The sequence below is a fragment of the Asterias rubens genome, chromosome 22 (genome assembly GCF_902459465.1).
Source record: "Asterias rubens chromosome 22, eAstRub1.3, whole genome shotgun sequence".
NCBI lineage: Eukaryota > Metazoa > Echinodermata > Asteroidea > Forcipulatida > Asteriidae > Asterias > Asterias rubens.
The window spans coordinates 3,632,962-3,660,559 of NC_047083.1; the positions used below are offsets into that span (position 1 = coordinate 3,632,962).

General features: G+C 38.4%; 1 protein-coding gene across 1 annotated transcript; it reads right to left on the reverse strand.

Moving 5' to 3' along the window:
* Positions 1 to 1,447: 1,447 nt before the first annotated feature.
* LOC117305399 (cholecystokinin receptor type A-like) lies at positions 1,448 to 27,598 on the reverse strand. Its single transcript, XM_033790270.1, has 2 exons — positions 26,888 to 27,598; positions 1,448 to 1,555 (listed from the first exon to the last, which is right to left on the reverse strand). Exons 1-2 carry the CDS (start codon positions 27,596 to 27,598, stop codon positions 1,448 to 1,450), a joined length of 819 nt encoding a protein of 272 aa, XP_033646161.1.

Sequence of the window (27,598 nt, forward strand, 5' to 3'; positions counted from 1 at the left end):
TAGAACCTTAGTTAACTGTTTATTCCACTCATCAAAACACATATATTAGTGACAAAAGCTTTATTCCGACAAAATACCACTTCCAGGTGACTTTAACAAATATTATGACATATCAAACAATAATATTATTTTTATAGGAAGTTTTCTACTATCATCATCTTTAGACCGTGTAAGTTGTTTGCGTATATGTAACCCACACTCCGCAGAGCAGAGACACAAGATCTAAGGTTCAGTGCTCTGACCGCTCGGCCCCCCCCCCCCCACCCCATCCCCACCCCATCCCCACCCCAAACCGACTTCAATTTATTGTGTCGCTTAATATTCCACCAGACATCTCTTCAGAAGGAATGAGTAATAACACTCTCTTATAATACCTCAACAAACCATACACGTAAATATTTCCACCAGCTCCTCTCGACTCTATGAAGAAGATGAACAAACAATTACTTGGACATTGATCCGTCAGCCCCCAAAAAATGCACTCTGAGATTGTCCCTCTTTTAATCTTTACATCTATGTAGGTTGTACTTTTGCACACTTGATAGTGGCTTCCATTGATGATTTTTCTATATACACGTCTGTTAATTAAGTTGGTCAAGTGCTGTGGCATAAGGCCCTTGTCTTTAGCTTCTCATTGGTGCATCTCGATTGATCAGAGCAACTGAACCAATCCATTCCGCCGGATCATCATTTCCATACCAGATCGAGAGCTAGTCTTCCGTACGTGCCGAAGACATGCACCTAATTGCTTTCAACTAAAACTGCATGCAGCGTTTTCGAAACTGTGACATCTAACTGTTCAAAACCCGTAAGGAAAGCACTGAATAACGGACGGTTTTTTCAGAGCTAGTAGTGCCGAACACTTGCACCTAATTGCTTCCAACTAAAACTGCAGGCAGCGTTTTCGAATCTGCGACATCCAACTGATTGAAAGCCAGCGATGAAAGCACACGCTTTCTGGAAAAACTTACGGGCCCGAAAAGAAACCCAATACATAGCCTTGGTTTCGCGAACGGCCATGAAGTAGAATACTTGCACCTAATTTCGTTCAATTAAACTAACTTCGTGCAGATGGGGCGTTTGTGCAAACTGCGAATTTGAGATTGGCTTCGGCGTGAGCTCCATCTAACTGTTTGAAACCCCGTAAGGAAAGCACATGCTTTCTGAATAACTGGCTGGGCCCGAGCCAAAGCCCAACCCCAAGCCTTGTTTTCGAGAACGGTCATGAAGTAGAAGTAGGCTCTCGCTATGTCACGCACGTAACTTCGCTGATACGCCATGGGCACAAATCCCGATGGATCAATTGCCTACAGATGTCCACTACGAAAATGTTGGTTGTGTGAACCGTGTGAATCAACAGTGTATCATGATATACAGACCCCATTAGTGCCACAAATAATATGGGTTTTTGGGGCAGTCAAGAAAGTCGGACATTAATTTTTTAAAGTCACATTTTCAGATTGGTAAGGGAGCCATGACCGTTAAGACCTGTGTTGTTTCCCAGCACAATATTGTTCAGACTTGATGGACGACTATACTCCTCAGCGCTACACGCCTGAAAAGGAAACAACACAATCCAAGACAACTTGAAGATTGTCCTAACTTGCCCTCGCCTGTTGTGATTTACAGTCTGACCATTCACAAACAACTAACAGAGAGAGAGCTCCGCTAATACAAATAACACGCAATCTCAGCGCCTCTGAAGTGGGCTCCGAGGCTATTATATGACACGGAGCCAGTAAACGACACGAGAAGAGTCTACGGTTGTCCCCGTAGACGATGTATTGATTGCTAGATCGGATGTGTTCAGGGTACTGTACTGCAGTCCTCAACACGCTTTTTAAAAATTCACCTGCACTGCATCTTGAATATTAGTATAGGTGGGTAAAGTAACATGCCTACCTGAGTATGCAAATTAACTTCCTCTGAGGGATGGAGTTTAGACATGTAAATACTCATCTCGCGAGTGAGGCAACGACTGGTGGCCATTTTGACTGATTCCTACTGTCCTCAAACGATTAAAGGAACATTTCAGAATTGGTTTTTGCTCACAAAACAATTGCAGGCAGTGTAAGCACTTTATGTAATCCACCATATACATAATATAAACTGACAAACCTGTAGAAGTTTGAGATCGATCGGCCATCTGGGCCACGAGAAAATCGTAAAAAACGATTACACATTTTGCATGACGTTGATCCAAAAACAAAAATGCATAAACGCTCACTGAGCGATTAACTCCAAACGCGAATGTCATCAAGTATGACAATTAAGACAGAACTATGTCAAGGCACGCTTTCTACTATAGGCCTAATCATTTTTAAACCGAAAGTTTTATGTAAATCTGTTATCTTCACGATTTTTGTTTCTTACCAATTTATTGCTAATATTCCTTTAAAGGCACATTCTGATATTTTGTAAAATATACCATACTATTGTTTTTGTTCAGGCAGATGGCTGAAAGTGGTTACTACAGCCGAAAATGACGTCACAGCGAAACTGTAATGGAAATGACGTCACTGTAGGAAAAGGATCCAAGGTAAGGAAATTGTTCACAACATGCACATAATTTAGTAAATACATACGTCACTAATATACATTGATTGTGGCGGTTTAGTTGCACGTTCCCCGTGAACGTGAACGTGAACGTCAATAAATTGTGTCGTTAAAGTCTCACGTTCTTAGCATACGTGAAGTTACCATTTTTCACGCCAGGACGTACGTGCGCGCAGACGTCATACGTGAGCATGCAATAAGCCCAACATGGCGACGTCTCCCAGAAACGACACAATTTGTTGACGTTCACGTATTTGCTCGCGTACCGTGCAGCTAAACCTCGCTAATGTTTAGAATTTAAACACAAAATGTTGTATCCACTTTTAAACTTGTTTAAAGACACTGGACACCATTGGTAATTTTCAAAGACCAGTCTTCTCACTTGGGGTATCTCAACATTATACACAAAATAACAAACCTGTGAAAATTTGAACTCAAATGGTCGTCGAAGTTGCGAGATAATAATGGAAGAAAAAACACCCTTGTCACACGAAGTTGTGTGCTTTCAGATACCTCATTCCAGGCACCTCAAAATCTAATTTGGACGTCTCGAAATCAAATTGAAATATTTAGTGGAAATTACTTCTTTCTCGAAAACTACGTTTAACTTCAGAGGGAGCCAATTCTCACAATGTTTTCTATCAACAGCTCTCTTTTGCTCGTAATCAAGTAAGTTTTTATGCTAACAATTATTTTGAGTAATTACCAATAGTGTCCAGTGTCTTTACAAGAATATGAACATGTTTTAGTTTATACATAATGAAAAATAAAATGGGTACGAAACTCATGCTTAGAAATGCTTGCGGTAACACCATGTAATCATTACATGGGTGTTACCGCAAACCTTTACATATTTTATTTTATTTTTTTATTTTAAATCTTTAGACATACACAATCGTTACAAGTTGTACAGGGGCTGTCAAGGTTAAAACAAAAGTATAAAACTGTCCTCAAAAGATGTGTAAAACCAGACCCCTGCCAAAGATAAAAATATATACAATATAAAAAGGAGATTACACTGAAACATTTTAGAATATGGTCTTTCCACCATGCAAAGTTTCAAATCCTGCTTAGAAATGTGTTGAAATTCTCTAGGCACTGTTTTTAGAGTGAACCTTACAAAAACTGGTTCGAAATGTTGCGTGAAGACCGTATCACAAGAGCTATAAGTGTATCAACTCATTGATTTTTTGTTAACGGATCGAGAATTCGTAAATGGACGTTTGGATGATTGGGAATTCGTAAATGGGCGTCCTGAAATAATTTGGTCTTGGTCGTGCGAGTCCTTCAGTGTCGATGAGAGTCACTTCAGTTTAAAACAAATTGTTACTTTGAGTATTGTTTATAGGATTTGAGGCATTGCATCCTGACGATGACTAGAGCAAGCTAGTCGAAATTTTGAGACCAATTTCAGAACTGACTCCGCGGCAGTACAGTTAATTACGATCCTTAATTACGAGCAAGACAGTTCTCTAAAGAACAAACTCTACCTGGCAAGTAGATACACACATAGTGTTACCGCAAACCAAATAGACTTTGAGTATTGTTGTATTAATTTCCGTAATGAATATGAGCAGCAGGCTGGGTGAATTTATAAATCTGAAGTTAAAAACACAAAAGTAGTTGAACAATGGTAGCCAAGAATAACTTTAGCCCTTCAATATTTTAACATGTTTTGATGAAATTAATATATCTATAACTTTCACATAGTCGCAATTTAATTTCACAAACAACGAGAACGTGTATCAGCCATCTTTTTTTTAAATGTTTTTGTTTAAAAAAATCAACATCGCAAGGCCGGACGTGATGGTTAAACGAAACTGATTTGGACTGTTGACCATAGACTTGCACAAGTCCGTTGAATATGTGAGATGGGCATTTCGACCGTAATCGTTCATTTAGAAAGACTGTAGGCATAAACGGAAGACTTCGGGAAGTCTTCCAATCTCATGAATGGACAAGTTAAACATCAACCGTTAGCAGATACTGGGACGTTCTGATTGTGACAATAAATAACAAAACACTATTTCTTATGACCCTTTGAAACGAGGCTAGCGGGGGAAATAGTCATGACCCCATTTATCACCATGTACTACCTTCGCATATTCGTACATGGATGTAGAGACAATTAATAATAAAACACTATTTCTTATGACCCCCTTGAAACGAGGCTAGCGGGGGAAATAGTCAGTGCTCCATTGTCATCATGTATTACAATCGTACATGGACATAAAAGGGTACTAGACATGTTTCAAAGTGATGGAGATCGATCGCTCCAGATACATGACTTGTGTGTAATGTGTCACATCATCAAGTAATCGAGGTTGTTAAAAGGTAATCATTCAGCCTTTTATTGGCCATCAGCCGAGTAAGTGTGCCTTCATTACGATTTTGATCACGTTTCGGACTCTTTCCCAGGGGGGGATTTCCAAGCACGAGTTGTGCAGTGGATTTGTTCCGGGTAAACAAGGCTGTAGCCAAGTCTGTAATGACGAAAAATTGCTGTCGGATGCGGGGTCGATGTGTTTCGGTTATGTGATACCAGAATTGAAGTGTATTTCGTAAATTAAATTTTCAATCACTATGTTGTGTACAAACGTTTACTCCATTATGTTTTGCAGACTGTTTGGCCAATCCTAAGTAGGCATATCTGTGAGTGTTGTCTGTGTATGTTTATGTATGTTATCAAGATGTTGTCATTTAGAAAATTTTCGCTAAAATAAGTTGTTTGGGGAAATTGTAAACCATTACAGTGCTATGGATTTGGTCTCATAATTCAAACATATAGGGCATTGAGCGTCACCGGGTAACGGATAATTATGCGTGCTACATAAGAAGTCACTACTGATAATAATTGCTATTATGAAAAACAAATCACTTAATGTTGCCCTTTGGTTTTCGAACAAATATCCTACGTCTGCTTACAGTTTCCAACTTCAGTGGAAAACTGATGCATTCATTCTCACCAAGTAAGTTTCTATGGTATTATTGTTTTGATATAATTTTGACAACACGACCAAGCTGTTTGGAGTCCTCAATAGAAAATAGTCTGCTCTTATCTCATTCTTTGCCGTTTTCATAATTGTATATCGTACGAAGATGAATGACAGAAAGCACTCGTTTATTCTCATCAAAATATCTTTGTTAAGAATAATAACTTAGATAAGTTCTATACCAAATGGGAGCCTTTTGTATGCTATGTACCAACTAAATGCCTTGCATAATCATCAAACTTCCTGTTTTTGCCATTTGCCATTTGCCATTTCTCTTTGAGTATCGTTCTATAAGTATTTGGTTTTACCAGTAAGTTGTCTAGCTTTGTACATTGAAGAAACTTGATTAAAATTCCCCCTCCTGGGCCCAATTTCATAGAGCTGCTTAAAGGATTCGGGCACTTTTTCAAAATTTCCATAGATTTACATTAAACTTGCAGGGTTTGAAGATAATGATAGTGGAAAGCTTCCCTTCAAATCTTACTTACTGAGGTGCTGTAGTTTTTGAGAAATGAGTAAAACAATGTCATGAAATTCCGTTTGTAAATGATTAAAATAATTTTCGTCTCATGAGACGAAAATTATTTTCATGACATTGTTTTACTCATTTCCCCAAAACTATAGCACCTCAGCGCGTATTATTTTCAGGGAAGCTTTCTACTATCATTATCTTCAAACTGTGTAAGTTTAGTGTAAATCTGTGGACATTGTGTATTTTGTCCTACAAAAGTTACATAGACCCTTTAAGCAAAAAATATTGCTTAAGCAACAAAATATTTGCTTTGTAAAATCAGATTACCGGCTAAGACTCCACTCAATTGTTATGCTAATTGTAAACAACAGCTTAATATTAGTCACAAGCAGTGGACATGGCATGACATTTTTGCCAGTAACATGTGTAAAATAAGCGAGCTATTTTCGTGCTTAAGCAAATGTTTTGCTTAAGCAGCTCTATGAAATTGGGCCCAGGAAAAAAAAGTTTCTATGGTCATTACATTATGGATTTTTTACCAATTTACCTCCTACATGGTATACTGTCAGTGTGGTTACGTGCCTATGATCATGTATTGCTAGTAATTATGTTTCCATTCACTTCTTGTTTGACACATTTTGCAATTTATTTTAAAGGATTTGGGTACTTTTTGTAAACACAAAACACAATGTCCACAGATTTACATTAAACTTACACCGCTTGCAGATAATGATAGTAGAGGGCTCCCATTAAAATATTACTAACTGAGGATGAGTTATTGAGAATGAGTAAAAAGAAATGTCACGATAAAATAAAAAATTGTACTTGTTATCTTTTTTTATTTATTAAGCGCACCATGCATCCAAACTGTGAACAAGTCGTCAAATCTGCTAATAATGTAGACAAGGCCTGGCTCATAAGTTTTGTTTGTTAAAGTCGCCAACCGGGCTAATAAACTCTGAGTTTAACTCACCCCCATGAAGTTTTAGTAGCCCTGATAAGCTTTCTGACTCAAGCTCCGGTGTTTCTGATCAGCAGAGTGTGGGTTCGAATCCATGTCGTGACACACGTGTCCTTAAGCAAGACGCTTTTCAAACCATAGTTGCTTCGTCCATCGGATGGAACGTAAAGCCGTTGGTCCTGTGTGGTGTGTAACACACGTAAAAGAACCCAGTGCACTTATCGAAAAGAGCTAGAAGGGTTTCGTCCGGTGTTCTTGGTTGTTTGGCAGCATATTGCGCCACAGCAACGTGTAAACCATCAAATGTTGCTATGTTAAAGGAGTAGATCTCATAATTCAAACATAGTACCACATACTTTGCAGGAAAATACTAAACGATTATTAAGCGCCTTCAGCGTCACTAAGTTACGGATATGCGCGCTATCAGAAGCCAACATTAAAATAGCACATCAGCTAGTGTTTAGTTTTCTGTGTGTATGTCGTTAATAAACAAGTCAACATGATGTCTGTGTTTTGTTTGTCCTGTGATCACATTCGTGAGTGAAATTTGTTCGGCAATTTTTTATTTGCATTTCTCCGTGTTTTGGTTTTGTTTGTTTCGTTGGCATATTGGCATACTATTATAGCGTTCATTAATTTTTAAGCTGGCACTCGAGAAAAAAAAACATGTTTGTTATAAAAGGGTTTTTGAGACATTTTAGTGGGTTTTGGGGTGGGGTTTGTTTTAAATCATAATTATTATTTTGTTTTCTTTTCTAAGAATATAAGCTAGCGCTGTTAATTACAAATAAAGGAGCGTAGCCATCTTTTCAAAGAACATAAGCTAGCACTGTTAATTACAAATAAAGGAGCGTAGCCATTTTGTTCCAGTATGGCATTATACTTAAATCTTTTTACTTTAACTTCAACTCTTCACTTTGAAATGATTTTACTACGTCATAATCCGTTTCATCTGGCCGCTAAATATTCTACTATAACATTTGTACAACGAGCCATAGAACCGTATTATCCTGTGCCTTGCTAGTATGATAACAAATACCCCATACTCGTAATGTTGTTACAATTTCATTTTTGTATCCTCTCGAAATATTGAGCGTTTGGTTTAACAACTAGCCGCTGGAAGTAATTGAAGCTGTTTCAATAGGGTATGTATACAAACAGCTACTGAAACCGGGTCATCCGTAGCCTTTGGTCAAGCCGCTCGTAGCACTCAGATGAAGTGTATCATCTTACGTTAGAAAACAAATCATGGCGATTAATAATTATAGGGTGATGGCAAGAGTGCGTTTGCCTTTCCATTGAGTTATTTCAGCCAGGTGAAAATTTGGTTTAAAAATTGTTGGTGTATATTTCTGGATGAAACTAAATATTTCTCAAGTGAACTTAATTCAAGTAGCTCGCAATCTTAGGGAAACCTGTTAACAAGGGTCAGAAACACTGGGCCACCCTTCTTTTCAAGATGAGTGTTCTGTATTCAATATTGGTAATTGTCAAAGACCAGTCTTCTCACTTGGTGTATCTCAACATATGCATACTAAAATAACAAACCTGTGAAAATTTGAGCTCAATTTGGTCGTCAAAATTGCGAGATCATAATGAAAGAAAAAACACCCTTGCCACGCGAAGTTGTGTGCTTTACGGTGCTTGATTTCGAGACCTCAAACTCTAAATGTGGTCTCGATATCAAATTCGTGGAAAATGACTTCTTTCTCAAAAACTACTTCACTTCAGAGGGAGCCGTCAGAGGGTTTTATTATTATCAACCTCTCTCCATTCTTTATTATTATTAGTTTATTTAAAACATCCAAACTTGGCAGCCAGAGGCTGAATTGCGTTTATTACGAAAATTACAGAGCATAAGAAAATATATATACTAGTTTTAAAATTACAGAAAAACATTAGGATATAAAAAATATTTATTTAAGTACAAATACAAAATACAATATATTCAAAGACTAGAATAGACAAATACTTTCCACTAGGGAGGCATAACACACCTCTTGCTATAAACTTTGATAAGGGCTACTACTCGTTTAATATTTTAAAAGAACATAAATACAAGCACGAAATAAACAATTGCACTACAAGAGCATGCAGCAAGAGGCAAGTTAAAAATAAATAGCAATTGCACCAGAAACATTCTTGTTACTAAGTAAGGTTTTAGGCCAATAAATATTTTGAGTAATTACCAATAGTGTCCACTGCCGTTAACGTGCACTCCCAACCCACGGGGACAACGGTAAGAAACCTGTATTTTTCCTTGCAGGGTACTTAATTGACCCTTCGTAGTGATACGATTACGGGTCTCTTCAGTTATAACAGCTAGAGGGCGCAATAACACTCCGGGAGTAATACCGCAAGGGGTAGTGCTAACAGGTTCATTACTCTGTTCGCCCTGGTAAATCTAACTTTTTTGGCTTACTAGCCGGAGCCAGTTTCTATTGCAACTTTCTCGCACTTGTGTAATTCCATGGGGTTACTTTGCACTAAAAGGCAGTGGACACAATTGATAATTACTCAAAATAATTATCAGCATAAAACCTTACTTAGTAACGAGTAATGGGGAGAGGTTGGTAGTATAGAACATTGTGAGAAACTGCTCCCTCTGAAGTGACATAGTTTTTGAGAAAGAAGCAATTTTCAACTAATTTGATTTCGAGACCTCAAGTTTAGAATTTGAGGTCTTGAAATCCAGCATCTGAAAGCACACAACTTCGTGTGACAAGGGTGTTTTGGTCTTTCACAGTTATCTCGCAACTCCGACGACCAATCGAGCTCAAATTTTCACAGGTTTGTTATTTTATGCATATGTTGAGATACACCAAGTGAGAAGACTGGTCTTTGACAATTACCAATAGTGTCAACTGTCTTTAAGAGTTTTAACAACTCTCTGAAATTGTGCCAGCGGACAAACTTCTTAAGAGCCTGTCGGGTTTCTGCTTACGGAGTGCCCGTCATCAACATTTAAAGGCACTAGATACTGTTGGTAATTTCCCCAAATAATTATTAGCATAAAACCTTACTTGGTAACGAGTAACGGGGAGCTGTTGGTAGTATACAACATAGTGAGAAACGGCTCCCTCTGAAACAACGTAGTTTTTGAGAAAGAAGTAATTTCACACTCAAATAATAAAACACCTTGAGCTTTTCATTATAGATTTGAAAGCACACACAGAGTATTGCAGCAAGTGTGTTTTTTCCTCATTATTATCTTCCAACTTCGATGACCAATTGAGCCAAAATTCGCACAGGTTTGTTATGTTATTCACAAAATGGGAGACACCAAGTGAGAATACTGGTCTTTGACAATCACCAAACGAGTTCATATGTGCCTTTAAAGAAAATGACATGCCAGCAACTTTAAGGCGGTTCTGTTTGCAAGCAACATACAAATCGTTCTTACTTGTGGTCCCAATCGTTTCATAACAGCACGGAAACGCTTCTATGCACTTTTCGCCGCTCGTCCGGAAATCCGGGCATTCCTTAGCACTTAACCACATAACGAGGTAGTTTATCTTACGAGGATGAGTTCAATTGATTCAAAAAAGTTGAATTTCCGACTCTGTTGTACTTTCAGTAAAGTCCACTTAAATACATATTATCGGCAAGATAAATGGTTCTTTTTTCCTCTGGATAGGCTGCATGCTCTCATTAGCCTAGTTCTCAATTGTATTTAAACGATTTCTTCAACTTAAAGGGTTTGCTACTTTTGGTGTATTAATTTGTTAGCATGAAATGAATCCCTACTCGATGCTGTGAATGAAATATGTAATATAAATGACCCTTATAGACTCATTAGCTTCAGTAGTCATCAAGCTTTTGAGGAAATGTGAAAATCAAAGAGCTTTGTTTTCAGGAGAGTACTGAATACGTTGTACATGCTATCTACTCCTGAGACGAACATTATTTTCGTGACATTGTTTTTCATCACCTCTGCAAGTAATATTTTAAGGGAAGCTTTCTACTATCATTATATTCAAACTTAGTAAGTTTGATGTAAATCTGCGAACATTTTGTTTTGAATCGTATAAAAAGTAACTAAACCCTTTAAAAGTAGACCTACTCACTTTTTGCACCTGCTAAAAGAAAACAGCAAATGTAGTTTAACGAACTGCTTTATTGAATTTGTTTGTGATAATACTAAAACATAGTTCTCGTCTCCCAGTATCTGACAGTGTATTCTCAAGATTCTTGAGAAAACCATTCAAATCAATCCATCCATCAAAACCATCCAACAACACTGCGTTTCTACAGAATAGAGTTGGTAAATAATGGTCATCGTTGTATTATATGATTGAGTTTGAGTTTAGGATTGGGGTCAGGGTTTGGGTTTAGGGTTAAGATTGGGGCTAGGGTCAGGGTCAGGGTTAGGGTAAGGGCTAGGGTTAGGGTTATAATTAAGGCTAGGGTTAATATTAGGATAACGACTAGGTTATCACAGGGGTCCAATTTGGGGTGCGTTCGATTAGCTTTGACGTCATTCCAGGGGTTCATCCGGGTGAGCCCCAAGTGCCTTGCTTGAGGACTGGGTCACTTGGGACAAGTCTTGCCTCGGCGGAATAAATGGAACAATGCTTATAGTTTGAACATTTTGAACGAATGATTTGTTGAAGCTTAATTTGCAGCAGGGTGCAACACATCGCACTTAGTTTACTCTCTGAGTGGTCTGCAAGTTTCACTGAATAATACTTCTATGCCATGCAAAATGTTGTTTTTTTAGCCCGGTTGGCGACTAGTCTTTGCCTCGGGGTGTTTTTCTAGTGAGCGCGACCATCAGTGTACCCATCTAAAAAGCGACTTGACTAAAGGCTACGAAACGTTAATAGGAAGTGGTGTATACGTCGTCAATCATTCATGGGCAAATAGAGCCTATATTATAGGACGTCATGAAATAGGTCAGAGTCTCAAGCGATAAAGGTGTCCGGTTCCTGGGCTGAAGTAGACTTAAGCCAAAATTCAATCAATCAATCAATCAACATTTGTTTCCATACAAACACAATATACAAATACAAACAATAGGATGTTACAAGACTGAAAACTGTATGGAGGCATGGCCCATTAAAGTAAAGCTTGTAAGCTGGGATGCCTTTATAAAACAAAGGAAGGTAATAAGTGCATTTAAATTATAAAACAAAGCGTATAGTAACAACAATAACATCAAAACGAGACGGATAAACGAAACGCAAAAACAAAACACCCAACCAGACAAACAAACACCTCAAACTAACACCTCAAACAAAACCAAACAAACAAACAATACAAATACTACAAGACGGCCACGACGATAGAAACCAAAATAATGACAGAATCACAACTATGTTACAAAATGGGAGACAATGTGTTTTTTGAAGGAAGCTGTTGTTGTTTTGCTAGGACAAATTTCTTTGCTAAACAAAAATTGAGTGGCACACCAGTCACATCAATGTAAACTTAATGTAATTTGGCAGGTAACCGTTTCCAGGCAATATTTATCTGTGCTAAGCCAGTTTATTTGCCTACAGGCTTTATGAAATTGGGCCCTCGTCACGTGTTATAAGTAACTTGAGTGCAATGGTGTTTTATTAGGATGTCCCTTAAACCATTCATAGGCGTGTTACTACACCCCCCCCCCCTTATCCAGACGCTATCCGTACCAACCTACCGTCCAAGATAATTAACAATGGTTTGTTGTGCATGTACCAGCATTTGTAGGCTTACATAAAATTACTAGTTAACAAGCCCAGCTATTGTTTCAACCCGAGATGAATCATCTCAGGATGACGCCATCTTACATTTTATGATGTCATCATCCAGCAGTGTGATCCAAACAATTAGAATGGCATTTCCAGAGCTCCGTACAAATCAGGTCTGGCGTCTCTGTCACTTTTCATAATGATATAAGACGTAAAGATTAATTTATGTGAAAGCATGCATAATCAACAAGCCCGGGGGGTGGTGTGCTTAGATATATTGACTTAAAGGCACTGGACACTATTGGTAAATACTCAAAATAATTATACTCATAAAAACTTACTTTTACATCATTGCACTAAGTCAACGTTTGTTTTACGGCACTTGTTTTGTGTGGACATTTTCAGCTGATTTAAACGAATGCTAACAATGTACAAAGGGTGGTTTTTGACACCACGCATCACATTGGTGACACTTAAAAACATGGATGTGAATTAGTTTGTTGCCTTTTCGATATTGGATTTTTGGACATTCTCAAAGGTTTCAACAGTAAATGTCTACTTTGTGTATCGATATTGCATATTGGACATTCCCAAAGGTTTGTTACGGTGAATGTCTACCTTGTACATTAAATAATTAACCTTTTATCGATGTTTAAAATGTTATCGATGTTGCCTTTTCGATATTGGATAACGGACATTCACACATGGCTTGTGCAGCATGTCAAAACCCAAACATATAATATAAACGCCTTGTTCAGACATTGTTCGTTTAAAGGCACATTGACACATTTTAGTTGTCAAGACCAGTTGTATTACCTGGTGTATCCCAACGTATGTATAAAATGACAAACCTGTGAAAATTTTGACTTAATTGGTCTTCGGGGTTGCAAGAGAATAATGAAAGAAAAAACACCCACATTGAATAAATGTGTGTGCTTTCAGATGCCTAATAGTTGCCTAACAAAAAGATTCGGGCCTTAAGTCTGTTATTATTTGAGTGAGAAATACCTATTTCTCAAAAACTACGTCACTTCAGAAAGAGTCGAATCTCACAATGTTTTGATTCTATCACCAGCTCTCATTTGCTCATTACCAAGTAAGTTTTCATGCTAAAAGAGTGATAACAACCAGCCGTTGATTTCATCAAACTCATCCTAACTTAGGATTAATCTTAGGACTTTAGGACGAGTTAAGTTGCTTATCCAAATACGTAGGACGCATTGAACCCATAGTTAGTTACTCGTCCCAACTCGAGATGGGATTACTTGTAGCGTTTCGTGAAATCGGCTGCAGTGCCTTTAAGTTTACACGCCGGGTGTGATTTCTCGTTATATCAGCGTGTCCTCCGGTGAGGGGAAGGCTCAAACTTATCCATTATTAGTCCTGTATATGCATCCAGGATGAATTGCTGTTGCGCTGTATACGTGGTGGAATTATAAATGAAAGGGTTTCATAACTTATCCTCTATCCTGAACGGTTATGTCCAAGTGAAAGTGTCGTAGCCGAGCGGTTAAAAGCACCGAATTCAAACTATTACTTCAAATTCAAATTACTTGATTATTTTGAAAGATCGTTCAAAACCTCGATCGGCAAAACTGTATAACATCATTATGAAAATTGCAGCTGACCCTATACCTATACTGCTGTTTAAAAGGCAGTAGACAAAATAATTATTAGCATAAAACCTTACTTGGTAACGAGCAGTGGGTAGAGGTTGAGAGTAAAAAACATTGTGCGAAACAGCTCCCTCTGGAGTGGAGTAGTCCTCGAGAAAGAAGCAATTTTCCAAGAATTTGAATTTCGAGACCTTTGATTTAGAATTTGAGGTCTCGAAATGGAAGCAAATACTTCATGTGACCATGGTGCGACAAGGGTGTTTCAACTTCGACGACCGATTGAGCTCAAATATTTAAAAGGTTTGTTATTTTATGCATATGTTGAGATACACCAAGTGAGAAGACTGGTCTTTGACAATTACCAATAGTGCCCAGTGTCTTTAAACTCGGTCTCCATCGGCAAAGTTATATTAACATCATTATGCAGATTGCAGTGGGCCCTATCTGTCCGTTAAAGGCAGTGGACACTATTGGTAATTACTCAAAATAATTATTAGCATAAAACATTTCTTGATGACGAGTAATGGGGAGAGGTTGATGGTATACAACGTTGTGAGAAACGGCTCCCTCTGAAGTGACGTAGTTTTCGAAAAAGAAGTAATTTTCAACAAATTTGATTTCGAGACCTCAAATTCTAAAATCAAGCATCTGAAAGCACACAACTTCGTGTGACAAGGGTGTTTTTTATTTCATTCATATCTCGCAACTTCGACGACCGATTGAGCTCAAATTTTCAGGTTTTTGTTCTTTTATGCATATGTTTAGATACACCAAGTGAGAAGACTGGTCTTTGACAATTACCAATAGTGTCCAGTGTCTTTAAGGGTTGTTCTGTCCTCTCCACATAAGGACAAACCAAACGGTCAAGTGGTTAGGATATCTGAGGCAGGAGCGAGGCGGGTATAGATTAATCCCCATGGGTCTTCTGAGACCGCTGATGAATACACTGTCCTTTCACAAAATAGATGGAAGTGTTCACGTTTTATGACAGTAAAGTTTAATATTGGACATTTAGTATGGCTGTACATTCCAAAAGGTTTATACATATCGAACATTCCAATAGGTTTGTACAACGACAATCGATGTTGCTTTTTAGATGTTGGATATTGGACATTCCGTATAGGTTTGTACAGTGAATGTCTACCTTGTACATCGATATTGGATATTGGACATTCCCATAGGATTTGTACAGTGAATGTATACATTGTACATCGATATTGGATATTGGACATTCACGTAGGTTTGTACAGTGAATGTATACCTTGTACATTGATATTGGACGTTCCCATAGTACAGTGAATGTCTACCTTGTACATCGATATTGGATATTGGGCATTCCCATAGGATTTGTACAGTGAATGTATACATTGTACATTGATATTGGATATTGGACATTCACGTGGGTTTGTTCAGTGAATGTATACCTTGTACATTGATATTGGACGTTCCCATAGTACAGTGAATCTCTACCTTGTACATCGATATTGGATATTGGGCATTCCCATAGGATTTGTACAGTGAATGTATACATTGTACATTGATATTGGATATTGGACATTCACGTAGGTTTGTACAGTGAATGTATACCTTGTACATTGATATTGGACGTTCCCATAGTACAGTGAATGTCTACCTTGTACATCGATATTGGATATTGGACATTCCCATAGGATTTGTACAGTGAATGTATACCTTTTACATTGATATTGTATATTGGACATTCCTGTAGGTTTGTAGTGAATGTCTACCTTGTACATTGATATTGGATACTGGACATTCACATAGGTTTGTACAGTGAATGTATACCTTTTACATTGATATTGGACGTTCCCATAGTACAGTGAATGTCTACCTTGTAAATCGATATTGGATATTGGACATTCCCGTAGGTTTGTACAGTGAATTTCTACCATCTTCATCGATATTGTATATTGGACACTCCCGTAGGTTTGTAGTGAATGTCTACCTTGTACATCGATATTGGATATTTGACATTCTCGTAGGTTTGTAGTGAATGTCTACCTTGTACATCGATATTGGATATTTGGCATTCCTGTAGTTTAAGGTTTGTATAGATGTCTACCTTGTTCATCGATGTTGGATATGGGGAACACTGAACACATGCACATTCACGTTTTATAATAGTAAAGTTGGTTTGATATTGGATATTGGACATTCACATGTTTGTACAGCGAATATCGGTGTTGCTTTTGGCGATATTGGATTTTGGAAATTCCCGTGGGTTTGTACAGTTGAATGTCTCGTTGTACACCAATATTGGATTAAGTTTTTTTGTGCACACACACAGTAGGATAAAGTACACTTGTTAAAATGGGTCCACATAGACTAACCAGCCATCCCACAATATTTGTCAACATCTGAGTTAACCCACCCAGATATCCCTACACTGAAAGGTTGATGTTTACGGGTAGTTCAAAATTAAAACCAAGGGAATTGATCCACACATTTTGTAGTTTATTAAAACAAAGTATGAGGCTTGTCCATCAGCCCTCACCCCTCGGCTGTCCAGTTTGGCTGTGATGGTCACTGTGTGTTTGCTGAAAATTAATTGATACACGTTTACAGGTGAAAGCATCGGGGCTATTTTGAAATGATATTCGTGACACACTTCCCAGTCTCAAATAGATTGTTTCTTACAAAAATTATTCTCGCAACTGAAAACCGCAAACGGGATCGATTGAAACTTGACCGCCGTGTAAATACACTTCTACAGAGAAAAGGTATTTCGTTTGGCATATCATTTGCTTGATGTTGGCCGAGTGATGGAAGGAGCTCTTAAGACGTGGTTCGCATCTTTCTTCCCCATCGATTTGATCTTGGTCAAGAATTGTTTTCGTTTCTACATCTACATCTCTCACATTTATGATAAATTAGCTTTTTTTTAAGGTATGGTGGACACCATAATGGGTGCACTCTTTGGTTTGAGTGTTTACAGACATGACCCAAACCTAGTATATTATTGTGTCCACGATATCTCAAAATGGCTTATGTACAACTTGTCAAAGCCTCTACATCTATCTATACACCTTTGATAAATTAGCTTTGTTTAGGTCTGGTGGCATTTTAGAGTTTACTGTTCGGTTTGGGTGTATACAGACAGAATTTACCCAAACCTATGGTATTATGTCCACCATTATCTCAAAATGGCTTATACTTGTCAAAAGCTTTTCAGCATCTGGACAATAAAGGCGAGAAAACAATGAAGAAATTCCAGTTTGGATGTGGGAGGAAAACCCCCAGAGAACACTATTCCAGGGAGAACCCATACAGTCAGATAGAGGAACTGAAAAATTCAATCCACAACATGTGTCTTATAAGAAATCTGCTGAGCACCATCAAATAAACAGGTACTTGGACAAAAAAATTGCAAAAATAAGACCAATACCTGAAGGTTTTGAAAAACTAACTTCATACTATTTGCCGTTGGTGGCGTGTATCTCGATGGCTGTCCTTTGACGTCACGTGAGGCTGCCGTGTGAAACCTCCATGCAGCAAAGCGGCTACAAAAAACCGAGCGCCAGTAAGCAAAGCCATGCAAATTGACCCAGTGTGTATACCCTTCATGTAACATATACTTCGAGTCCAAGTTGTAATTTCAAGTAATCTTCATTTCGAAGATTTGCTTGTAGATTTTAATCTAAGATTAGTAATCACGTCTTTATTTTCTAAATAGTGGAGTCTGTAAGTCCGTCTTAATGCTAAGGAGATAAGTATCTTTTCTACTTCGAAATCGACCACGGTCAAAGCTTTAGATCTGTACGGATTAGATTCTAATTCAATTGACAGAGATTTTTGTCTCAACACCCCTTTTTATGTTACGTGTTAATAATCTGACAGAGTGGGGGGAACTTCTCATCGGGTTAAAGATCTACTGTAGAGTATTAATCATTTTCTAAAAATAACAGCAGGAGCGACTCTAGATCTAGTCTGCACTTTAGCTTGACCCACTGCGAGTAAATCAATGACGTGGGTGCCCTATAGCCTACGGGCGGCCAGGAGCGCTGGGCTTGGTTGATGGAGCGGAAGGTACACGCTAGCCGTGGGCCGTTAAAACGCCCTCTCAGTCACCCTGGATTCTCACTCACCCCGGCTTGCATTTAGTGATTTTTTTATTACCTTAGTGCGGCCTCGACGTCGATATTCCACTTTGGTCTCATGATCAAACATTTGTTTTATTTAGGAATTCAAGTTACAAACATTTAAGTGTCGAATCAAAGATATTCTGATTTGGGAGAAATAACACCGAACATTTTAGATTTAAATTTGACATTAAAAATATGTGAAATGTTTACACTAGCATTTAAAGGGAAGGTACACTATTGGTAATTGTCAAAGACCAGTGTTCTCACTTGGTGTATCTCAGCACATGCATAAAATAACAAACCTTGGAAAATTTGAGCTCAATATGGTCATCGGAGTTGGGAGAAAATGATGAAAGAAAAAAACATCCTTGTTGGACGAGTTTGTGTGCTTTCAGATAGGAATAAAATACTTCTGGCTAGAAGTCTTTTATTATTTTAGTGAGAAATTACCTCTATTTCAAAATGTATGCTACTTCAGAGGGAGCCGTTTCTCACCATGTTTTAAACTATCAACAGCTCTCCAATGCTGTTTACCAAGTCAGTTTTTAAGTTAATATTTGTTTTGAGTAATTACCAAATGTGTACCTTCCCTTTAAAGGCACTGGACCTCTTTGGTAATTGTCAAAGACCAATATTCGCACTGGGTATCCCAACATGTGCATAAAATAACAAACATAAAATTATACAAGGGTGGGTTCAATTGGTCATCGAAGTTGGTTGAGAATAATAAATGAACACCGATGGAATATCTATGTTACGCATTCACATTTTCGACACAATAATCAAAATACAAATCTAATCTCCTAAATACTTAACCGCTTATGGTATCACACTAATCCTCTTTTTGGAGTGCCAACAAGTAAAAAAGAATCAGCTTTAAGAAATCATAGCTTTAAAATCCCACCCCTTCGGGCTAAAGTAGTTCAAGGGGAAATAAAATGCGCACAGAATCTGCCAGAAGCTTCGGTCAATCCCTCGTCAAGGTAGATGGATTTTAGTGATCGCTATCTCTGCGTCGCTCCATTCTGTTTAGACCTGCTCCAATTGACATGACCTTTGAACCTTTGACGTCATCCTTTTACGTCATTGCACTTAGTCAAAGTTTGTTTTACGGCACTCGTTTTAGTTCGGAAATTTACAGTTGTTTTGAGATGCAGCTGATGTATTTGAGGGATGTGGCCGACTTTGATACAGTGTTCAAGTTGATGACGTGATGTGGCTATGGCTAATTAGTGTGTTACTACTTCCTATTTTACAACGCTGCTGCATCAGCCAGCAAGCGCATGGCTTAAGACAGAGTCGCTGGCATGCGGTTGGCCGATGCTGACAAATTTTGTGTTTTTGTATAAAAACAACATTTAACCATTTTGCTATTTTGTCAAAATGGTAGGCATAATACAAAATGACGCAAATCTTGTAATTGTGTGTAACAATGCCTCTAATCAGTGTTTGCGATTGTAGTTATATAGATATAGAAGAGTTTGCGGTAACACCACGTAATGACTATCTCTAAATGAGTTGGGGTGGTTCTGAAAAGAACCGTTGGATAAACTCGACGTTTCGATCAGTATGCTCTGATCGTAGCAGTTAATTGGTCAACGGTAGGCATAAGAAAACAAATGCAAATTGTGTATCTACCCTGTTCTCGTTGTGTGTTTTTTAAAGACACTGGGAACTATTGGTAATTGTCAAAGACCAGTCTTCTCACTTGGTGTATCTCAACATATACATATAATAACAAACCTGTGAAAATTTGAGCTCAATCGGTCGTCGAAGTTGCGAGATAAAAGTGAAAGAAAAATCACCCTTGTCACACGAAGTTGTGTGGTTTCAGATGCCCGATTTCAAGACCTCAAATACCAAACTTGAGGTCTCTAAATCAAATTCGTGGAAAATGACTTCTTTCTCGAAAACTACATCATTTCAGAGGGAGCCGTTTCTCACAATGTTTTATACTATCAGCCTCTCTCCATTACTCGTTACCAAGTAAGGTTTTATGCTAACAATTATTTTTGAGTAATTACCAGTAGTGTCCACTGTCTTTAAAAAGTGAACGTTTAATAGTCTGTTCGGCTCGAGGCTATGTAGAATCTAAGAGTGCTCAACAAACAATTTGATTGCAATTAAGTTTTACCTTCACACAGATGCAAATGATAAAGCACTGTCAACATAACACTGTTTGAGTATTGTGTGGGACGTTAGCTTCGAGTACCGCGCAGCCAACCTCTATCGAATGGTACTTATGACGAGTCCCAACCCTGCACTGTAGCATGCAGACCTTAAGATCAATCCTAAGTTAGGACGAGTTACTCGTCCTAACTCGAGATAAGACGAGTCCCAACTCTTTGTGAAATCGACGGCTGGACACTATTGGTAACTTCTCAAAATAATTATTTACTTGGTAACGAGCAATGTGGAGCTGTTGATAAGTATAAATCATTGTGAGAAACAGCTTCCTCTAAAAGTAACGTATAGTTTTTTATCAGAAAGAGATTATTTATCACTAAAATAATCAAAGACTTCATGATGAGGCCTTTGGAATTCTCACTTGGTGTATACCCCAACATCGTACCCATACCCATATAATAAAAACCTGTGTACACTTTGGACACAAAATGGTCATCGAAGTTGCAAGCAAATAATGAAAGAAAAAAAACAGCCTTGCTGCACAAGTGTGTGTACTTTCAGACGCCAAAAAGGGGCTTGAGGCCTGAAGTCTTTTAATATTTGGGCGAGAAACTACCTCTTTCTCAAAAACTACGTTACTTCAAAATCTAATTCTGAGGTCTCGAAATCAAACTCAAATATTTTCATGGAAAATACTTCTTTCTCGAAAACTGTTACTTCAGAGGGAGCCGTTTTTCACAATATTTTATACTAACAACAGCTCTCCACTGCTTGTTACCAATTAGTACCTTTTTTTGCTAACATTTTGAGTAATTACCAACAGAGTCAAGTGCCTTTAAGTGACAAACACAAATTGTGGAATTTAAATCCAGCAAATCTAAAATCACCGAAGATTCTGTCAATCCAGGTTCGCCGTTCTCCCGAAAGAAGGTCGGGAGGCTATTCGACCTTTTTTTCTTGGCATTTCACTAAAGTACAACTTTTCCCCGAGCAGAAACTGTCACAAACAATTTAATTCCTCTTGTAAAGGATGATTGTCACTTATTTGTTGCTAGAAGTACTCCCAAGACATATCTTCCATTCCCATGTGGAATTTAATTCTCCTGTACTGACTTATAAATAACAGAAAAACTCTCAAACTGTTGTATAATTGGTTTTCTTGAAAACTATTTTTTTTCTTCCGTTATTCTCTCGCAACTTCGAGGACAAATTGAGCCCAAATTCCAAGGGTTTGTTATTTTGTGCATTGTTGAGAATACACCATGTGAGAATACTGGTCTTTAGTATTTCAAAGGTGTCCAGTGCCTTTAAAGTCTATTGGTAATTGTCAAAGACTAGCCTTCACAGTTGGTGTATCTCAACATATGCATAAAATACCAAACCTGTGAAAATTTGAGCTCAATCGGTCGTCGAAGTTGCGAGATAAAAGTGAAAGAAAAATCACCCTTGTCACACGAAGTTGTGTGCTTTCAGATGCCCGATTTCAAGACCTCAAATACCAAACTTGAGGTCTCTAAATCAAATTCGTGGAAAATTACTTCCTTCTCGAAAACTACATCATTTCAGAGGGAGCCGTTTCTCACAATGTTTTATACTATCAGCCTCTCTCCATTACTCGTTTACCAAGTAAGGTTTTATGATAATAATTATTTTGAGTAATTACCAGTAGTGTCCACTGCCTTTAAAACGTGAACGTTTAATAGTCTGTTCGGCTCGAGGCTATGTAGAATCTAAGAGTGCTCAACAAACAATTTGATTGCAATTAAGTTTTACCTTCACACCGATGCAAATGATAAAGCACTGTCAACATAACACTGTTTGAGTATTGTATGGGACGTTAGCTTCGAGTACCGCACAGCCAACCTCTATCGAATGCTTAAAGGCACTGTCGTCGATTTCACAAAACTCTTCCTTCATTAAGACTAATCTTAGGACTTAGGACGAGTCCCAACCCTGCACTGTAGCATGCAGACCTTAAGATCAATCCTAAGTTAGGACGAGTTACTCGTCCTAACTCGAGATAAGACGAGTCCCAACTCTTTGTGAAATCGACGGCTGGACACTATTGGTAATTTCTCAAAATAATTATAAGCATACAAACTTACTTAGTAACGAGTTATGGAGAGCTGTTGATATGTATAAATCATTGTGAGAAACAGCTCCCTCTAAAGTAACGTATAGTTATCAGAAAGAGGTAATTTCTCACTAAAATAATAAAATACTTCGGGTATCTGGCATATTGTCAAAGACCAGTATTCTCACTTGGTGTATACCCCAACATCATACCCATACCCATAAAATAAAAATCTCTGCACACTTTGGACACAATTGGTCATCAAAGTTGCAAGCAAATAATGAAAGAAAAAACAACCTTGCTGCACAAATTTGTGTGCTTTCAGATGCCAAAAAGGGGCTTCAGCCCTGAAGTCTTTAAATATTTGGTCGAGAAACTACCTCTTTCTCAAAAACTAGGTTACTTCAAAATCTAATTCTGAGGTCTCGAAATCAAATTCAAATATTTTAATGGAAAATTACTTCTTTCGCCGAAAACTATATCTTCAGAAGGGGCCGTTTTTCACAATGTGTTATACTATCAACAGCTCTTCATTGCTTGTCACCAAGTACCTTTTTTTGCTAACATTTTGAGTATTTACCAACAAAGTCCAGTGCCTTTAAGTGACAAACACAAATCGTGGAATTTAAATCCAGCAAATCTAAAATCCCCGAAGATTCTGTCAATCCAGGTTCGCCGTTCTCCCGAAAGAAGGTCGGGAGGCTATGCGACCTTTTTTTTCTTGGCATTTCACCAAAGTACAACTTTTCCCCGAGCAGAAAATGTCACAAACATTTTAATTCCTCTTGTAAAGGATGTTTGTCACTTATTTGTTGCTAGAAGTACTCCCAAGACATATTTTCCATTCCCATGTGGAATTTAATTCTCCTGTACTGACTTATAAATAACAGAAAAACTCTCAAACTGTTGTATAATTTATTTTTCTTGAAACTAAAATTTGAGCTCAATCGGTCATCGAACTTGCGAAATAATAATGAAAGAAAAAACATCCATGTCACACGAAGTTGTGTGCGTTTAGATGGTTGATTTCGAGACCTCAAGTTCTAAATCTGAGGTCTCGAAATCTAATTCGTGGAAAATTACTTCTTTCTCGAAAACTATGGCACTTCAGAGGGAGCCGTTTCTCACAATGTTTTATACCATCAACCTCTCCCCATTACTCGTCACCAAGAAAGGTTTTATGCTAACATTTATTTTGAGTAATTACCAATAGTGTCCAGTGCCTCTAATGTTACATGTAACCCGCGAAATCAGGTGTTCAGATCAGTGTCTCAATTGTGACTTCCTTTTGGAGGACTGAAAAATGGTCCATAATGTTCAGACTTAAAAATAAACAATAATTTTGTTTTTATCTTTAAGTGAAACACCCCCGCGATTCCCGCGTTATGCTACTACTGCTGTCACGACTATAGTCCCATTTAACTAGAAGTCGGCAACCAGCAGTTCGCGATCTCGCCATAGCACCGCCACAACTCGATTATCTCACAGCGTGGGACCATTAACGACTTGTCCACAAGTCTAGTAACATGTAAGGTATGATTTTTTTTTCCCACTTTAATTTCCCCCGATGGGTTGATATGAAACTCTCCGGAAATCATGTTTTCAAAGATCGTGTGCAAATATCATCCAATTTGTCGTGTCTCATGTGTTTTCTAAGAAAGGGGAGATTTGCGATATAGTGCAGTTGCCAATAGTTATTGTCACCTTAATAGCTTGAAAGGTTTTACCATGGCGACGCAACACGCTCATAACACGTGTCTCTGTGAATGTGAAACAGTAAAGGCACGGGCAGGTTTGGATTGTCAAAGACCTGGGGTCAGTTTTACAAAGGGTTAGCACTAGTTACAACTTAAGGACTAGTCCTAGGAGATATTAAAAACGTATCGCTATAGTCCTAAGTAACTCAAGATAAGATAACTTTTTGTGAAATCCACCCCAACATTCTCGCACTTGATTTGTGTATCCCAACCTATGCAACGCATAATAAACCTGTGGAAATTGGGGCTCAAATTGTCATCGAAGTTGCAAGAGAATAATGACAGAAAAACACCCTTGTTGCACAAATTGTGTGCCGAAATCAAGCATCTGAAATAGTGACAAGGAGGTTTTTTTCTTCAATTATTCTCCCGCAACTTCGATGACCAACAATTGAGTTCAAATTTTCACAGGTTTGTTATTGTGTGCATAACATTATGTTGAGATACAGCAAGTGAGAAGACTGGTCTTTGACAATATTGCAAATAGTGTCCAGTGTCTTTAAGATATTCTGAAATACTCAATATCTTTTGAATGCAACCACGCCCCTTCAAAAGATATTGAGTATTTCAGAATATCTTAAAGACACTGGACAACCTGTGCTAAGTGATTCAACCTCTACACTGGTGCTAAAGGGCCTATTGTATTTCAAATTTAATTAAGCCGTACATAGGTAATACGAGTAGGCAAAGCATACAATTAAGTGAACTCATTTATTGCTCTGTTCCTCAGTTTCAGGGCTGCCCTCAAAAAAAAATGTCACAGTAATTTCACATTGCGAATCCAGGCCTGTACTTTTGATCAAAGAGACTATATTGGCCATGGTGTGTTAAAGGCAACTGACACCTTGGGAAATAATTATCAAGGACCAGTATTCTCACTTGGTAATTCCAACATATATACATAAAATAACAAGTCTGTGAAAATTTTGACTTATTGATTACTGAAGTTGCATGAGAATAACGCAAGAAAAAAAAAACACCCTTGTCTTTTAATATTTGAGTGAGAAATAATATCATTCTCAAAAACTACGTATACTTCAGAGGGAGCCGTTTCTCACAATGTTCTGTACTATCAACAGCTCTCAATTGCTCGTAACCAAGTAAGTTTCTATGCTAACAATTATTTTGAGTAACTGCGTGTACCAATAGTGTCCAGGGTCTTTAACATCGCTATTTAATATAGATGGTCAGTTCTGGGATCGTTAACACCGCCCAGCACTTATAGAAACAGAGTGAACGAATTGCCGCTGGGGGATAAACATAATTGTATTATCGTAACCGGACGAATTGTGACCAATCGCTCTAAGTAAACCAGCCTTTTACATCAACGTGTACTGCCTTGAAAGGCACTGGACACTATTGGTAGTTACTCAAAATAATTATTCGCTTAAAACCTTACTTGGTGACGAGTAATGGGGAGCTGTTGATGGTATAAAGTATTGTGAGAAACGGCTCCCTCTGAAGTAACGTAGTTTTCGAAGAGAAGTAATTTTCCACAAAATTTGATTTGGAGACCTCGGATTTAGAATTTGATGTCCCGAAATCAAGCATCTGAAAGCACACAACTTCGTGTGACAAGGGTGTTTTTTATGTCATTCATATCTCGCAACTTCGACGACCAATTGAGCTCAAATTTTCACAGGTTTGTTATTTTATGTATATGTTGAGATACACCAAGTGAGACGACTGGTCTTTGACAACAATTGCCAAGAGTGTCCACTGCCTTTAAGTGGTTCCGTAAACACAGAAAGAGGAAATATAACAACCTCTTCAAACACTACACTGCGAGTAAAGTAACGGCTGTACTCGTATCTTACAAACGATCTTTTGCTGGGATAAGTGTGTGAGACAAGACTGATAGCACATGCGTTGTACGGCACTGGCCGGACACCATTGCATACAAAATTGAGCCCAATATTTCGCAGGTATGTTATTTTAGACAACCTTTGATGGGATACACCAAGTGAGAATACTGGTCTTTGACAATTATAAAAAGGACACAGGTGTCACGACCGGGACTCAAACCCACACTCTGCTGATCAGAAACACCGGAGCTTGTGTTCAGTACGCATGGCCACTAGTCCACGACATTCCATACTTAGGTAATGAGGTGACGTCATGTGATGTTGGAGGACTCGATTTCACACTGAGTCTTTACGCTAGTTAACATGTAGTGATGTCACAATATTATTACAAATTGTACATTTGTTCGCTTTATGGTTGAAAGCTCTATGGGACATTCTGTGATATATGAACTGTGTTAACTATAACCCCAACTCCAACCCGGTTCCCTCTACACCTCGTACAAAAAACCCTCCTCAAATGTCTCTGAAACTGTTCGTACTTAATTGTATAAATAATCGGATTCACACACATGTTTAGCAATACCATCACAGTAACCACCATATGTGTGTTACTCCCGAAGTCATAAGGATACCCAAGATTGTACAAGAAGTAGGTGATTTCGGTCGGTGTCCAGCAGAGAATGTAGAAGAAAAACACCAGGCAGAGGGTAAAAGTGACGTTTCGTTTCGCGCGCTGGAAAGTCATACTGACGATCTGTCCGTCTGCACCGCGCCTGCGCAACATTAGAATAATGCTGACGTAAGAGAACGTCATGGCGCTCAACGGAATGAAGTACTCCAATAGGAAGAGAAAGATCCCCATGATCTTCTGGAGGGTTGGGCTGGACCACTTCAACCCGCAGACGCCATTTTTAAAATCTCTGATAATCAACCAGTAGAGTTGATACACGAAACCCCATAGCCACGAGAACAGCATGCCGATTTTGGCTTTCTGAGCCGTGAAATGGTATCTGTGTTTTACAGGGAAACAGGTAGCGTAGTATCTCTCCAGTGACATCAATACGAGGTTCATAGTTGAGGCTATAAAGAGGGACCACATGATGTATTCCGATACCCATAATCGACAGATGATGTCCCCTAGAATGGACTCCGGGAGTTTGTCAATAGTCGGTGAGAGCCTCAAGACGAGGAAAATGAATGCATTAAACAAATCAATGACCGTCTGGTTCAGGATCAGTAGATTGGTAACCGAGCGAAACGACCTACGCTGCGTGAGGAATATCAAGCAGACCAACCCGTTCCCGAAGACTCCCAGGGTACCAATAATGGCGTATACCGCCTTAAGAGCTATGGTCTGGTACCTCGACCCTATGAGGGCGTGTGTGTTTGTGAGTATGACGTCATCTGTGACGTTCTCTTCGAGAGATGTTGTCAACACGGATCCATTTAAGTATTCACCCAT

Excerpts from the sequence above, each read along its gene's own strand:
- LOC117305399 (XM_033790270.1), bottom strand. The coding sequence starts at position 27,598 with ATGGGTGAATACTTAAATGGATCCGTGTTGACAACATCTCTCGAAGAG. Across the intron at positions 1,556-26,887 it reads GCGGTGCAGACGGACAGATC|GCGTGTAGCGCTGAGGAGTA; the intron begins GTCAGTATGACT and ends TTTCCTTTTCAG.